Source organism: Schistocerca nitens, chromosome 2, assembly GCF_023898315.1.
Source record: "Schistocerca nitens isolate TAMUIC-IGC-003100 chromosome 2, iqSchNite1.1, whole genome shotgun sequence".
In the NCBI taxonomy this organism is placed as follows: Eukaryota; Metazoa; Arthropoda; class Insecta; order Orthoptera; family Acrididae; genus Schistocerca; species Schistocerca nitens.
The window spans coordinates 944,813,320-944,828,461 of NC_064615.1; the positions used below are offsets into that span (position 1 = coordinate 944,813,320).

The 15,142-nt window shown below is 39.3% G+C and overlaps 1 protein-coding gene across 3 annotated transcripts in view; it reads left to right on the forward strand.

The window, feature by feature from the left end:
* LOC126237272 (serine/threonine-protein kinase 26) overlaps positions 1-15,142 on the forward strand; it is a 649,741-nt gene that overhangs the window by 615,209 nt on the left and 19,390 nt on the right. For all 3 annotated transcript variants that reach the window (XM_049947200.1, XM_049947202.1, XM_049947199.1), the window contains 2 exons: positions 1,005-1,206; positions 2,046-2,366. In XM_049947200.1, coding sequence (XP_049803157.1) covers positions 1,005-1,206; positions 2,046-2,366 — 523 coding nt within the window. The remainder of the gene's footprint in view (positions 1-1,004; positions 1,207-2,045; positions 2,367-15,142) is intronic.

Below are 15,142 nucleotides of genomic sequence, written 5' to 3' on the forward strand. Positions count from 1 at the left end.
TCTAGGTGCGCTACAAAGCAATTTGAAACTGAACAAGAATGTAAGGGCAATAGTAGGGAAGATGAATGGTTGACTTCAGTTTATTGAGAGATTTTTAGGAAAGTGAAGCTTATCTTTAAAGAAGACTGTGTATAGGATACTAGTGTGACTCATTCTTGAGCAGTGTTTGAGTGTTTCGGATCCCCACTAGGTACGATTAAAGGAAGACATAAAGCAATTCGGAGGTGAGCCACTAGATTTGTTACCGGTAGGTTTGGTTAATGGATAAGTATTACAGGGATTCTGCTGCCAATGTACATTCTGTGTAAGGACCATGAGAATAAGATAAGAGATATTAGGGCTCACATGGAGGCAGATAGAAAGTCGTTTTTGTCTCTATTTTTGCGATTGGAACAGGAAAGAAAATGATAAGTAGTGATACAAGATAACCTCTGCGACACACCAAAGAGTGACTTGCAGAGTATGTATGTATGTAGATGTACAAAGAATGTTCAGTGGTAGCGTGTTTTATTGTGCTGAAAACAGATTCTTCAACCAAGCTGCCCACGTGTGTTTAAAGCCAAACACACTAGTGTGCATCCCCCACCCCCTAACTCCACCTCCTATTGAGTAAAGTCCTTCATCGATATCTGGTGAATCCTAATTTCTTTGGTGTAAGTCAGTAGTATTAATATGTTGGAAAAACACTGCAAACCTCATATATCACTGAAAGTGTTCCCCCCCTCCCCCTGACAAACTAAAAAAAAAACACTGATCTTTGTGTTACAACTTCTTTCACTATGCAGTACTGTTAATAATACAAAGTTTGGGTATTTTAGACCATAAAATTATAGTGATACTACCTTGAGCAGCGTCTGTTTAGACTCTATTCAGGTGACTGTATTTCACAGACTACATATTCGTCCTGTTTATATATGTTCACTACATTGGATACTCTGTTTAAGGTAATGTTTGTTTTATATTGTGTTCTTCTTCATTACCAGTTTGTTTGATTTTCAAAATAGGGAGGAATCGAAACAGGACAGTGACCTCGATGAGCCATGGATCATGACTGTCAAAGGACCACATTCCATTAAACCTCCTGCTGATGAACCGGCAAATCACAAGATTCCTCAGAAAGTGCAGAATGGTTCAGGACCACCACTGACGAAATCACCTCCTAAGGATTCAAATCTCAATCATTATCGAACTGATAAAGCTGCACCAGTAAGTATTGTGCATTTGTTAAACAACGTGTTATTACAACTTAATAAACTAGTGATTGTTTTTGCACCTAGTTTGTGACCTAAGTTGTTGTTTGCTTTTTAAATGCATACTCCTGTAGAATTTTGAGTTTATCTTTGCATATTAGAGTGTAACATATGGTTTCTGTTCTTGAGATTGATTACTTTTATGGTTCTGTGGCTCTGCTATGCAGAGGCATGAGAAGGTGATGTATGACTTCTTCTTCTTCTTCTTCTTCTTCTTCTGCAGTGGGGCAGGTGCTGGAAGAGAGCTTCATTTGCATTTGTGCCAGCACATATATTCACATACCCCTGATTTACATTGTAGGACAGCACATAATTAAAGTTCTCATAAGGAAACCTTATTTGTTCCTTCTTGCCAGCCCCCCTGTACTCCCTGACCTCCATGGCACCACCAAGCCATGATGCCAGAGCATAAGTGGGCCTCCGCAGCAGGTGGAGACTTGTATACCTCACCACACCTTGCCAGTGTGCTAATGTAACTCCCTTTTTCTTTCATCAGCCTAGGGGGATGAAAGTGGAACATGTTTAACTACAATATGGAATGAATAATAGTATAAAAGATCACAAATATATGTCGTCTTCTAGTCTCATTCCTGAAGTGAAAATTATTCAATATTATTCGATAGTTTTAGGTGATGTATGTTGATGTTGAAAACTGTTACTGTATTATATTTAGAGTTCATCTATTTCTATGCATCAGCTAACGATATTTGCTATTTTTTTGTTCTTAAACCTTGCTTTATGATATTCGTTATTTAAATGAGTACAGCAATAGTAAAATATTGAAATATGTTGCAGTCACGGCCACATTCCGCTGCTCCAGCTGTACCGGTAGACAACCGGAAGGACAGGGACAGCAAAGATTTGCATAGTCGAGAAAAGAGAAGCTCCAAGGAAGCTAGTCCTCTCGACCATCGGGGAGACCACGCAACAGATAGCAGTACACCTGACAAGAAGGCTGTCCGCAGGGTGGAGGTGGAACCGCGACCACGGGATGTCAACACTAATGCCAATAGTAACAGTAACAGTAACACAAGCAGTAGTGGTGGCAGCAAGGCGGGCCACCCACACCCTCGATCTCCGTGCCTCTCCGGTGTTATCTACCCTCTCATTTCAGAGGTACAGCTTATTGGGATTCACATATATTATTTTTAATGAGCAAATGAAGTAGAGGTCAGACTTCTGTTGCATTGTTGATTTAAAACTTTTGTCGTGGACATATTTTGGTCATTGTTTTTTTACCTTTGATTATAATGTTGAAATGGAAATAATGTCAGATATGTTTACAATTGTTATTATAAAGTTAAAATGATACTCTGTGCTTTGGCACTAACGGTGACGTTCCAGCTCCTGCTCTGCCATTTTAAGCTCACTGCGCATTCGGCCACAGATACGCAGATGCTCGAGACATTGATCGACAGAAAAGAAGTACAGTCTGCCTGAATTATGTCTGTGACTGTGTAATAGATCCATGCTGGGGTGACAGAGCACCACTCTGAGCTGCTTTGTTACAGCATCTTTGTAAGTTTGTGACAGAAAGCATCAGATTTCATGACTTATCCAAGCTAAAGCCGCTATCGCTATGAAATAAATTTGTTGCTAAGTGAATTTCAATTGCCTCTTTCATCATCAAATCTTAGAAAAGTGATGTATACGCTAAAACTTGGATGTTTTTCTACAACATAAACTGACCAATATTAAGGTGTGTTCTACAATAGCCGATTTATTCCATTTACTCAATTAAAATACAAGGTTTTCTACCAGACACATCATTCGAGAACTAAGAGTTCATCTTATCATCACATATTAAACTATTGCAGCTGAGGTCAACAATTTTACATTGTTTAATAGATTGATGTACGTGTCATCTTACATTTGCTGATAAAGTGTGGGATATTGAGATCATATGCATATTTATTTTGAAGAATTCGGGAAGGTAGGTAGTGTAAACGATACTTGCACTCCAACAGGTGTGAGTTTTCCTGACACGCAGACACGCCCGATACAGTATCAACCTTGCTTGAACAATCATGCACGTTAGAGCAAGGGATAAGTGAGTATCTATGAACTAACTCCCTCAAAAATCTGTTAATGTTGTTATCTTACAAACTCTTGTTTATTTGAACATGTTTGCTGTAAAAGTTCTCATATATGTATGGATATCTACACGAACATATACGGTACTTTTTAAGTAAAGTAGTTAACATTGAAAGGTGAAAATTTTGCCCTTCAAAAAACATCAATTCATTCTGAATGCAAGTCAGTATTTTATTTGATTATGAAATACTGTAATGATTTACCAAGTGAGCTGCAGAAGAGAAATTTTGTCACTGTTCATCTATTAGAATACTGGGTAAAAACATTACCACTTTCTGATCACCTTGAGAACAAGATGGTGACATTCAGATGAAACAAGAAAGGAAATTACCACAGAATTAAATGTCTAAAAACACAATAAATTGTGTTAAACTGACTATGATACCCCAAGAACAAACTACAGCGGCAAGACCCGTCGTGGAGATGGTACCAACAGATGTCACTAGATCACAGAACGAGCAAAAGTTTGAGAATTCTGCTGAATTGTGAGTGCGCTCTTTTATTTACATATTAGTTAGTGGTGTTATATATGGCCTGCAACCTAGAAAATATTGCTGTCAGTGTTTCACAGTTCTTTGGCATAGCATTGCAGGAGGATGGAGGGGGAACAGTGACACCGGCTTGGCCAAGAACTAGGATGAATGTGGGGAGGGAAGTAGTGAATGGACAGCAAATTATGACATGCTGTCAGCCATGGGAACCTGTATCACTGCAGTTTGCCCCAATCTATATGAATTGACTTTAAAATTGGACAAATGCACAACAATAGTACACATTTCTGCAAAAGATAGTAAAAGTCTAGATGAGGCCAGTGGCCTACTTACATGTTTTCTGTAACAGTACTGACAATGCTCAGTCTGAGGTTAACGGGAATGAAAGGAGGTGTGTCAACTACTGGTTCTGTGCAGCCAATGAGACAGCGACAGGCAGACTGTATGTTTGGAAGCAAGAAACATTGCAACATTCTGACATCAGTATGAAAGCAAAATCTTGATATGTATTCAGCAAAAACAGTTGCGTCCTCAGGTTCCACTGTAACCACAATGCTTAGATATTGCAATGTTTTCAGAAGAAACTGAGAAATGTGTGTGTCAATGAAGATATAATTTTCACAACTGTTCTATTAGGATAATTGTGATGATTAAAACTAATGTTATGCAACCAACAGGCTTAGTAAGAAAAAAGAAAAAAAGTGAAGATAAAGATTAATGTAAACCATTTCTTTTTATTTTATTTCTTCTTGTATGATCAAAATTTAGGCAATCAATAAATTGCCTAAGTTTAAAATAGGTATAATTCTAATGCTTTAGGCAAGTACTTATGTCAGTAAAACGGTTTGTAATTTTGATTAGTCAGAACATGTTAAAATAAATTTTTCTCAAGGTCATCTTATGCTTACGTAAATGCAGTATTTAACTGTAAGAAGCAAGTGATACATCAATATCCCAGCAAGTGATACATCAATATCCCAGCATGGATCTACTGTGCAGTCATTGATATAATCAATGAACATTGTACTTCTTTGCTGCCACTCAATGTCTCTGGCACCTTTGTATCTGTAGCTGCACATGCACTTACGAGGTTGATGACTTTAAGAGGATGGAATGAGTGCTGTAGTCTGTCTTTCAGCTCACTCTGAAGATGGCTGAACAATATACAGCTTAAATATAAAGAAGTGAAATTTATGTGGCTACATGCCAAAATTTAATGGACCATCATATAGCTTTAAATGTTTGTGAAATGAACTAGACATTTGTTTTTGCTCTTTTGGCTTTAGTCTAAATTTAACGTATTTGACAACTCCTCACTTTCTGTTTTAACCCAGTTGCTACCATTGTGCATTGGTTCATGAACATAGATGCTATTGAACGCTACCTTTCCCAACATCCTTCTGACCCCTAAATCCAGTACCTCATTCCCGATACACTTTACCAACTTTATCCTAAACCACAACTACTTCTCCTTTGAAGGGGAGGTATACGAAGAAATCCATGGTACAGCCATGGACACCTGCATGGCACTCTAGTATGCCAACCTGTTTATGGGCCATCTGGAGGAGACCATCCTAGCCTCCCAAAATGCCTGTTTCAGGTTCATTGATGATATTTTCATGATCTGGACTCGGGTCCAAGACACCCTATCCTTGTTCCTTCACAACCTTAACACTTTCTCTTCAGTCTGCTTCAGCTGGTCATCCTCAACACGGTGTGCCACCTTCCTAGAGGTGGACCTCCTACTCCTCTCTGATGGCTCCATCCACACCTCTGTCCACATTAAACCCACCAACCATCAACATTGCCTGCATTTTGACAGCTCTCATCCATTTCACACCAAAAAATCCTTCCCATACAGGTTGGCTACCTGGGGACGGCATATCTGCAATGACAAGAACTCCCTCGCCCTGTATGTGGAGGGTCGCACCAAGGCCTTTACAGACAGGCACTATCCCCAGACCTAGTCTGCAAACAGATCTCCCATGCTATTTCCCCCTCACACCCCCAATCCTCCCACCACTTCCAAGAGCCAGTCACAAAGGAGTGCCTCTTACGTCACCCAAAACCACCCTGGTCTCTAACAACTGAACCACATCCTTTGCCAAGGCTTTGATTACCTATCATCATCCCTGAAATGAGGGACATCTTATCCGAGATCATTCCCACCTCTGCTAAAGTCATGTTCTGTCACTCTCCCAACCTCCACAACATCCCAGTCCATCCTTATGCCACTCCCAATGCCAATCCCTTGCCTCAACCACCGTACTCCTGTGGAAGACCCAAGTGCAAGACCCACCCAATCTACCCACCCACCACTTCGTATTCCACTCGTGTCACAGGTTTATCATACCCCGTCAGGGGCCAGGCTACCTGTGAAAACAACCATGTCATTTACCATTTCTGCTGCAGTCATTACACAGCTTTTTATATTGTTATGACTACTGACCAGCTGTCCACCAAGATGAACGGTGTAACCTCCCCACAAAAAATGAAAGAAATTTATTTAAATGTTTATGGGCATCGTGCTAAACGTAACCTCCCAGAAGAAATGAAAGAAAAGTCTATGATAATGAAAATGAGCCAAATGTTTGGTCCCCACAAAAATTATAGAATAATAATGACCCAAATGTAAACTCGACACAAAAATTGAGAAATGAACATTAATCATTAAATCCACAATAATAGGGCAGCATCGCTGACCTTAGGCCCTGTGCAATAATTAATCTGATAAATTGATTCTGGGAGGAAAGGCATAGGAAATATTGTTTCAATTGGAATGATTCTTTTTTTTTTTTTAAACGATTGCTTTGAAAACAAATTATTATTGGGGCATTTCTTGAACAAATTAATTACAATTAACATATGTTACATTATCAGATGTGCGCAATGCTGCTTCATTACCTTATTTAACAATATACCTCGTGCCGAACCTTGACCAGAGACCCATGTTGACGCCCGCCGACTCCTCACACACAACATCCGACTGAGTCCAACTCACAACTGTTCCTCGCGACTCCCTACACGCAACTCCCACTCGCAACTGCCTACTCGCAACTGAACCTGCCAACTCGCTACACGCAACTTAACTCTCGCGCAGTCAAGCGCAGACTAGCAATGATAAATAACTCTCTGGTCAGAGATTCTGTCATGCCTCGCCATCGCTGTTAATGAATACACTGAACACATACGTGTTTCATAACCCTCCACTGGGAGGGGGGCAAAAATTTGGCAGCGATGGTGAGTCATTTGGACTTGCTATGAGCAACAAATTTTTTCTTAACTGATTAACTTTACAAACAGATGTAGAACATGAAGTAAATATGGTGCACATGCACCGAGTACAAAACATATTAGGCAATAACAAAATATATATACAATGAGTACAGAACATATCAGCAAATCAGAATGCACATACAATGAGTAGAAATCATGTTAGAAGAATGACAAAAGTGCACACACACTGAAAAACTCTTTAGCATTTTCACAACAAATAAACGTAATGGCAAAAATCATGTTGACAAGTGACATAAGTGCACATGCACTGTAGTTCAGAATATATCAGCAAATCACAAAATGTATATACAATAAGTAGAAATCATGTTAGAAAAATGATAAAAGTGCACTCGCACTGTAGTTCAGAATATATCGAAAAAAATGTATAGGCCATGAATATAAATCATGTTAGCAAAATTGATTTTCACAATGTTACAAGAATTAGGATAGGAAAGGGAAGGATTGCATCATGGTTGTAGCACTTTAGGTGCACGCAGCTGCACTGAAAGTCCATATCTTTCTACTGTAGCACAGCACCAAGTGAGACAATCTGAAGCTCTTTTCCCAGTAGTATTTATCAGCGTAGCCAAGACACTGAAATGTCGTAGTAATATTCCATGTTATCATTTTAGCAGTACATTAGGTACACCAAACAGTGGGACCATAATAACATCTCCATCGCTCAAGGTGGTGGACAGCATGTTGTGTCAACACCACGTTCTTGTAAGGTACACCAACGTAGAATTAGTGCAAAAACCAAATATAGTGCTCCATGATCAAGAGGATATACAGGATAAACGGATATTGCAGTAATTCAGGGTAGTTAGGCCAGAAGGTGAAGGACATTAAGTCACATATTAGTCTTCACTGAGAATTACATTAGTAGTTTGCGGCATTCATTGCCTAGTTATTGAACATTTCTGTACCATGTATGTAGTATTACATAATAATGTTCATAAATTGGCGTTTTACAGAGAACATTGGCACTTATTGCCTAATTATAAATCATCAGAAGTCATTATATTCATGTGGTGCTTTACAGAGAACACTGGCACTCATTTCCTAATTACAAGTCATCAGAAGTATTAATGCTCATGTGGTGTTTTACAGAGAACATTGGTCATTTCCTAATTACAAATCATCAGAAGTCATTACATAATAATATTCATATAATGATTTAAAGAGAACATAGGCACTCATTTCCTAATTACAAATCATCAGAAGTATTAATGCTCATGTGGTGTTTTACAGAGAACATTGGTCATTTCCTAATTACAAATCATTGGTACTCATTTCCTAATTACAAATCATCAGAAGTCATTACATAATTCATATAATGATTTACAGAGAACATAGGCACTCATTTTCTAATTACAAATCATCAGAAGTCATAACTTAAAAACAGGAGGTAGTCAATAACATAGTATTACAGAATAATGTTCATAATTAATCATTGCTCATATCAATACAGTAATCAGTAGCAGTCATTTCCCAGTTACAAAGCATTATTATTCATTATGCAAGTGACATACTATTCAGAGCTGAGCAGTATTACTCAGAACTTTCTTAAACTGGTATCATTATTTGGGACTGGTAATACATTTTTTGTTAGCAATGCATTGCGTTGGGTAATTACAGGGGAAAGAAAAAAAAAATTGCTTTTGGGTTGTTGCTGTAAATGAAAATGTGTAACTTCATTCGTCATGAGTCAGCTGTAGCAAGATTATGAAACAAATAGAGTATATGTAATCACATTCATAAGTGACACAGGTTTAATGACCAACTGCTTATAGCACATTAATTTCATGAATAATTTCTCCTGCAAAAAATACAAAATGGATTATTAAACTGAAAGAAGAAACGCATTTTATGCTGAAAAGTAGTGAACTTCGAATTAACAGGTAGTGAACTGTGTATAAAGATGTGTTCCATAGCTGTCCTTTCCAAAACCTTCAGTCATTATACCATGCAATATAACACCTGCTGTCAAAGCGAACTGCAACAAATACTTAAATAACTACATAGCATGAATACATAACTTCCACATTATCCTCATCTGTAAAGAAAAAACTTCATTATCCATCATTTCATTATCTATATTATCATAACTCCATTATTATCATCACCTGTAAAGAAAAACTTCACTATCCATAGTAGCATATTCTTCATCATTATTCATCAGCATTCATTATCATCTGCAAAAAATTCACTTCATTACTCATTATACAACTATCCCTTATCTCTAGTATATTCCATCACTAAAACTAAGATGTGTAGTTCTGTCTGACAGCCTGCATCAATCGCCTTGTATTCTGAAAGAAAAAATTAGTTAAGACTGCTATTCTACGATGTATATAGTATATTCTTGTTAATGCTTGTTAATTCTGATCCTTTTACTCCTCCTCATAAGGTTTTTGCATCTTCTTTCGTTTATTCCCTAGGTGAAATTCCCATTTCTGTTTAATTTATTTCCTTTACACGTTATTTCTTTCTGAAAATGATGAACAAAGCTTAATGTCTTGCATTTAATTCATATACCTATTAGATAAAAACTGGTTTATAGTGATATAATTAAGCATACAGCATAGCATGACACAAAACGTATTATGTCAAAAATCATAGACAGTGTTCAGATGCAAAAAATGTACACAGAATATCATAATGCAGCAGCAAAAAATGTAAAAATAGTCACGATGTTGAGATATCGTAGGGCAAAAATGTCAAAGTCAACTGCTGTTTGCTATATCTTAACTATTTCATCATGCATACAAACAAACAGGAAAACAATCATACATACATTAAAAAATGGAAAATGCGCACGGTCTGATGTGTAACGACAAGAAAAGCGACCTGCTAACCTTACCTTGCCGGGCACTTGCCAAGAAAAAATACGTTAATCATCAGTAAGTAGTCACATAAATATATTTGCATAAGAGGTCATAAAAAGTGTAAGTTTATTTGGAAAAATGTGCACGGTCTGATGTGTAACGACAAGAAGAGCGACCTGCTAACCTTACCTTGCCGGGCACTTGCCAAGAAAAAAATACGATAATCATCAGTAAGTGTTCATGTGAATGTAATTGCATAAGTGGTCATAAAAAAATTAGGAAATGGCATTACAGTGTGATAAATCATAAAGTATTTTCATTCAATAAAAGGTTTGACGTTCGACACGTGATGGTTTCCTTTCGATTTTCTGGTTCTCAAAGTTTCGATGTGTACAACATTGGGGTGAGGAATGCTGCGAATCCGATATGGACCTGCGTATAGAAGTTCAAATTTACTGCACCTACCTTTTACTTTGTTGGATAAATAGTGTGTACGTACTAATATCTTCTGTCCAACGTGAAGGTCACGTCGTGTACAAACCTGTTTTTGTTGTCTTCTCCGGCGCTCTGCGGCACGTTTGATGTTGTTCAGCGCAATGTCAATTATTTCATGGTGTCGTAGTCGACGAGATGTAGGAAAGTTTACTAATTCTGTAATTTTGTTAGGTGGTTCAACATTTTTCAGTAAACAAACGGAGATAGCATAGTGGATTCATTTGGTATGGAATTAATTACATCTTGGAATGAGAGAATGTGTGTGTCCCAATCAATATGTCTTTTGGGGCAGTATATTCTACACAGTTTACCAATTTCTTTCATTAATCGTTCACAAGGGTTCGAAGAAGCATGGTACTTGGATATATAGATCGGAGAAATGTTTCTAGCTTGTAACATGCGTGTCCGTGTAGCAGAACAAAATTGTGATCCATTGTCGGAAATTACTTTCATCACATGCCCTACATGAAATAAAAAATGTTTCACAAATGCTTTCGAAACAGTTTTAGCAGTAGCTTTGCGTAACGGAGTGAAGGTAACAAATTTTGAAGTGAGTTCAACAGCGACAAAGATGTAGCAAAAACCTCTATTAGTTCTCGGAATTGGACCAAAAATGTCTACAGCGGCCATGTGTCTTAATTTAACAGGTACAATGGGATATAATGGAGGAATATGAGAAGTTGTGTCTGACTTAGCTTTCTGGCAGATTTTACATGACGCTAAAACTCGTCGTACACGTTTCTCCATGTTGGTAAAATAACAGTTCTGTCTCAGTATAAGAAAACATTTTCTAGCTCCGTAATGTGCATAACTTAAATGAGTATACCAGATTAATTTGTTAACAAGCTCGTCAGGAATGCATAATAACCAATTGTTGCTGTCAGGATGAGAGCGGCGAAACAGAATGTCATTGCGTACAGTGTAATGGTTTCTAATCGTAACATTATTTCTATCTTGCCAGAGGTGTTTAATTTCTTTCCACACGTTGTCTTTATTTTGCTCTTTTGCTATGTCCTGTAATGACGACGAAATAAAATTTTCAAATGCAACTTGTTGAATGTACATGACGCTGAAATTTGCTTTGCAGAAGTTGGTTGTGATGTCTTGCTGATTGTAGCTGAGAGAACGAGATAGTGCGTCTGCTATAACATTTTGTGTGCCGGGAATGTGAACAATTGTGAAATTAAATTCCTGTAAATAAAGCTTCCATCTGCTTAATCTGTCATGTGTGAATTTAGCTGAAAGTAAAAATTGTATCGCTCTGTGATCTGTGTAAACGGTGGTATGTCTGCCATAAAGAAAGTGCCGAAATCTCGTAAAAGCCCAAACAACACATAACGTTTCAAGTACTGTAACGGAATAATTTCGTTCAGCAGGTGACAAAATGCGACTTGCAAATGCGATGTTTTTAATTACTGTTGAGCCATCTTCTTCAATTTCCTGAAAAATATGTACTCCTAAAGCGGTGTTAGAACTGTCGGTGGCAATGGAAAAATTTTTGATAAGATCTGGGTGCGATAAAAGTGGTGCATTCAACAAAGCATGTTTCAGGTTCATAAATTCAGAATGTGCTTGCTTATCCCAGGACCAAATAGTGTTTTTACCTGTCAATTGTCATAATCTAGGTGTGTCTAAAGCAGAGTGATGAATAAATTTACGAAAAAAGTTAATTAATCCCAAAAAGCTGCGTAATTGTTTTTTTGTTGTAGGAACAGTAATGTCACGTAGAGCTTGAAGTTTTTCCGGATCAGGCGCAATGCCTTCTGCTGAAATTACGTGTCCAAGAAATTTTACAGAAGTTTTGCCAAAATGCGATTTACTGAGATTATCTGTAAGTCCTTGAGCATGAAAAGTTTGCAACAGTTGTTCTAGAATCAGATTGTATTCAGTCCAGTTAGCTTCTGCAATAAGAATGTCATCTACGTACGTCGTGATTCTGTCTTTAAGTTCTGTTGGAAGTATTGTATTCAAACCGTGAATAAGAGCTGCTGAAGAAATAGTTAAACAGAATGGTAATTTACAAAATTGATAACAGTCACCAAAACAGAGAAAAGCTGTGTACTTTCTGCAATTCGGATGGAGCTGAATTTGCCAAAATCCCGATTTCAGATCTAATGTAGAATAAATAGCAGTACCATGAAATTTCTGTAGTAGTTCTTCTAATGTCTGTGGGTGATCTGTTTCATTAATAATTATGTCATTGATGTGACGTGAATCAAGTACGAGGCGAAGTGAGCCATCCTTTATGTTAACAATATGTAGCGGGTTTATGTACAGACTAACTGCTGGTTCAATAATTCCTTCGTCAAGCATATCCTGCAATTCTTTCTTAACCTGTTCTCTATGGATATATGGAATGGGATAATGCTTGGCTTTAAATGTGTCGTGCTGTTTGACTTGAAATTCATACATAAAACCGGACATAGTACCAGGAACATTGTCAAAAACTGGAGCTTGCTGTAAAAGAATTTTGCGTAATTGCGTGCGTTCGTCGTCTGTATTTACACTGCTTTGTTTAACTTTATCAGAAATCATCTGCATTACGTCGTAGTCAGCTTCGTCTGGAATATTATAGTTATGTACGTACGTATCTGTGAACAATGTGGAATTACAGTCTATGTTACGTGATGCGGAAATGACCTCTGTGCGATTGATTAATTGTTTGTTCTTCTGCAGATAGTGAGTGCTGAAATTCTATAGCAAACTGTATATTTTCATCCTTCAACATTAAATAGGAATTCTGAAAATCGATAACTGCGTCGTGTTCTACCAGAAAATTCGTACCTAAAATAACATCTGTTGTCAGTAAAGGAACAATCCAAAAATTTTAGTGAAATGTGTGACCTGCAATGCAAAATGATAAATGTGTCTGTAATTTAACGTCTACTCCTTTACTCGATACTGCTCCTTTCACTTTCGTTTTGCCTAATGGTAATGTAGGATAGGCATTCTCTTTGTTACACTCGTTGAAAGTTTCTTCATTTATAACTGACATAGGTGATCCGGAATCGATTACTGCTGAAAATTTCGATGAACCAATTTTAATCTCGATGACAGGATGTGAAATGGTTTTCTGAACAACTGGTCTTTCCTGTAAAAGAGCGTCTCGGATGTCGTCAAAAGTAATAACATTTTCGTGATCAACATTCTGCGTGTCTAAAGTAGTGCTTGTGTTACTGGAAGATGCGATCTGTACAGTATCTAGTCAGATTCTATCTGACGTGTTATTATTTTCTGGAGGATGTGGCATTTCGACTATTTGAACTGTTCTGTTATTTCTTCCAGACGTATTACGTTCTGGATGATATCTACTGTCGGGTTCATTCATGAGTATATGTTCTTGCGGATGATTTTGCTGTTGGTAAGACCGACTGTTATTATACACTCCTGGAAATGGAAAAAAGAACACATTGACACCGGTGTGTCAGACCCACCATACTTGCTCCGGACACTGCGGGAGGGCTGTACAAGCAATGATCACACACACGGCACAGCGGACACACCAGGAACCGCAGTGTTGGCCGTTGAATGGCGCTAGCTGTGCAGTATTTGTGCACCGCCGCCGTCAGTGTCAGCCAGTTTGCCGTGGCATACGGAGCTCCATCGCAGTCTTTAACACTGGTAGCATGCCGCGACAGCGTGGACGTGAACCGTATGTGCAGTTGACGGACTTTGAGCGAGGGCGTATAGTGGGCATGCGGGAGGCCGGGTGGACGTACCGCCGAATTGCTCAACACGTGGGGCGTGAGGTCTCCACAGTACATCGATGTTGTCGCCAGTGGTCGGCGGAAGGTGCACGTGCCCATCGACCTGGGACCGGACCGCAGTGACACACGGATGCACGCCAAGACCGTAGGATCCTACGCAGTGCCGTAGGGGACCGCACCGCCACTTCCCAGCAAATTAGGGACACTGTTGCTCCTGGGGTATCGGCGAGGACCATTCGCAACCGTCTCCATGAAGCTGGGCTACGGTCCCGCACACCGTTAGGCTGTCTTCCGCTCACGCCCCAACATCGTGCAGCCCGCCTCCAGTGGTGTCGCGACAGGCGTGAATGGAGGGACGAGTGGAGACGTGTCGTCTTGAGCGATGAGAGTCGCTTCTGCCTTGGTGCCAATGATGGTCGTATGCGTGTTTGGCGCCGTGCAGGTGAGCGCCACAATCGGGACTGCATACGACCGAGGCACACAGGGCCAACACCCGGCATCATGGTGTGGGGAGCGATCTCCTACACTGGCCGTACACCACTGGTGATCGTCGAGGGGACACTGAATAGTGCACGGTACATCCAAACCGTCATCGAACCCATCGTTCTACCATTCCTAGACCGGCAAGGGAACTTGCTGTTCCAACAGGACAATGTACATCCGCATGTATCCCGTGCCACCCAACGTGCTCTAGAAGGTGTAAGTCAACTACCCTGGCCAGCAAGATCTCCGGATCTGTCCCCCATTGAGCATGTTTGGGACTGGATGAAGCGTCGTCTCACGCGGTCTGCACGTCCAGCACGAACGCTGGTCCAACTGAGGCGCCAGGTGGAAATGGCATGGCAAGCCGTTCCACAGGACTACATCCAGCATCTCTACAATCGTCTCCATCGGAGAATAGCAGCCTGCATTGCTGCAAAAGGTGGATATACACTGTACTAGTGCCGACATTGTGCATGCTCTGTTGCCTGTGTCTATGTGCCTGTGGTTCTGTCAGTGTG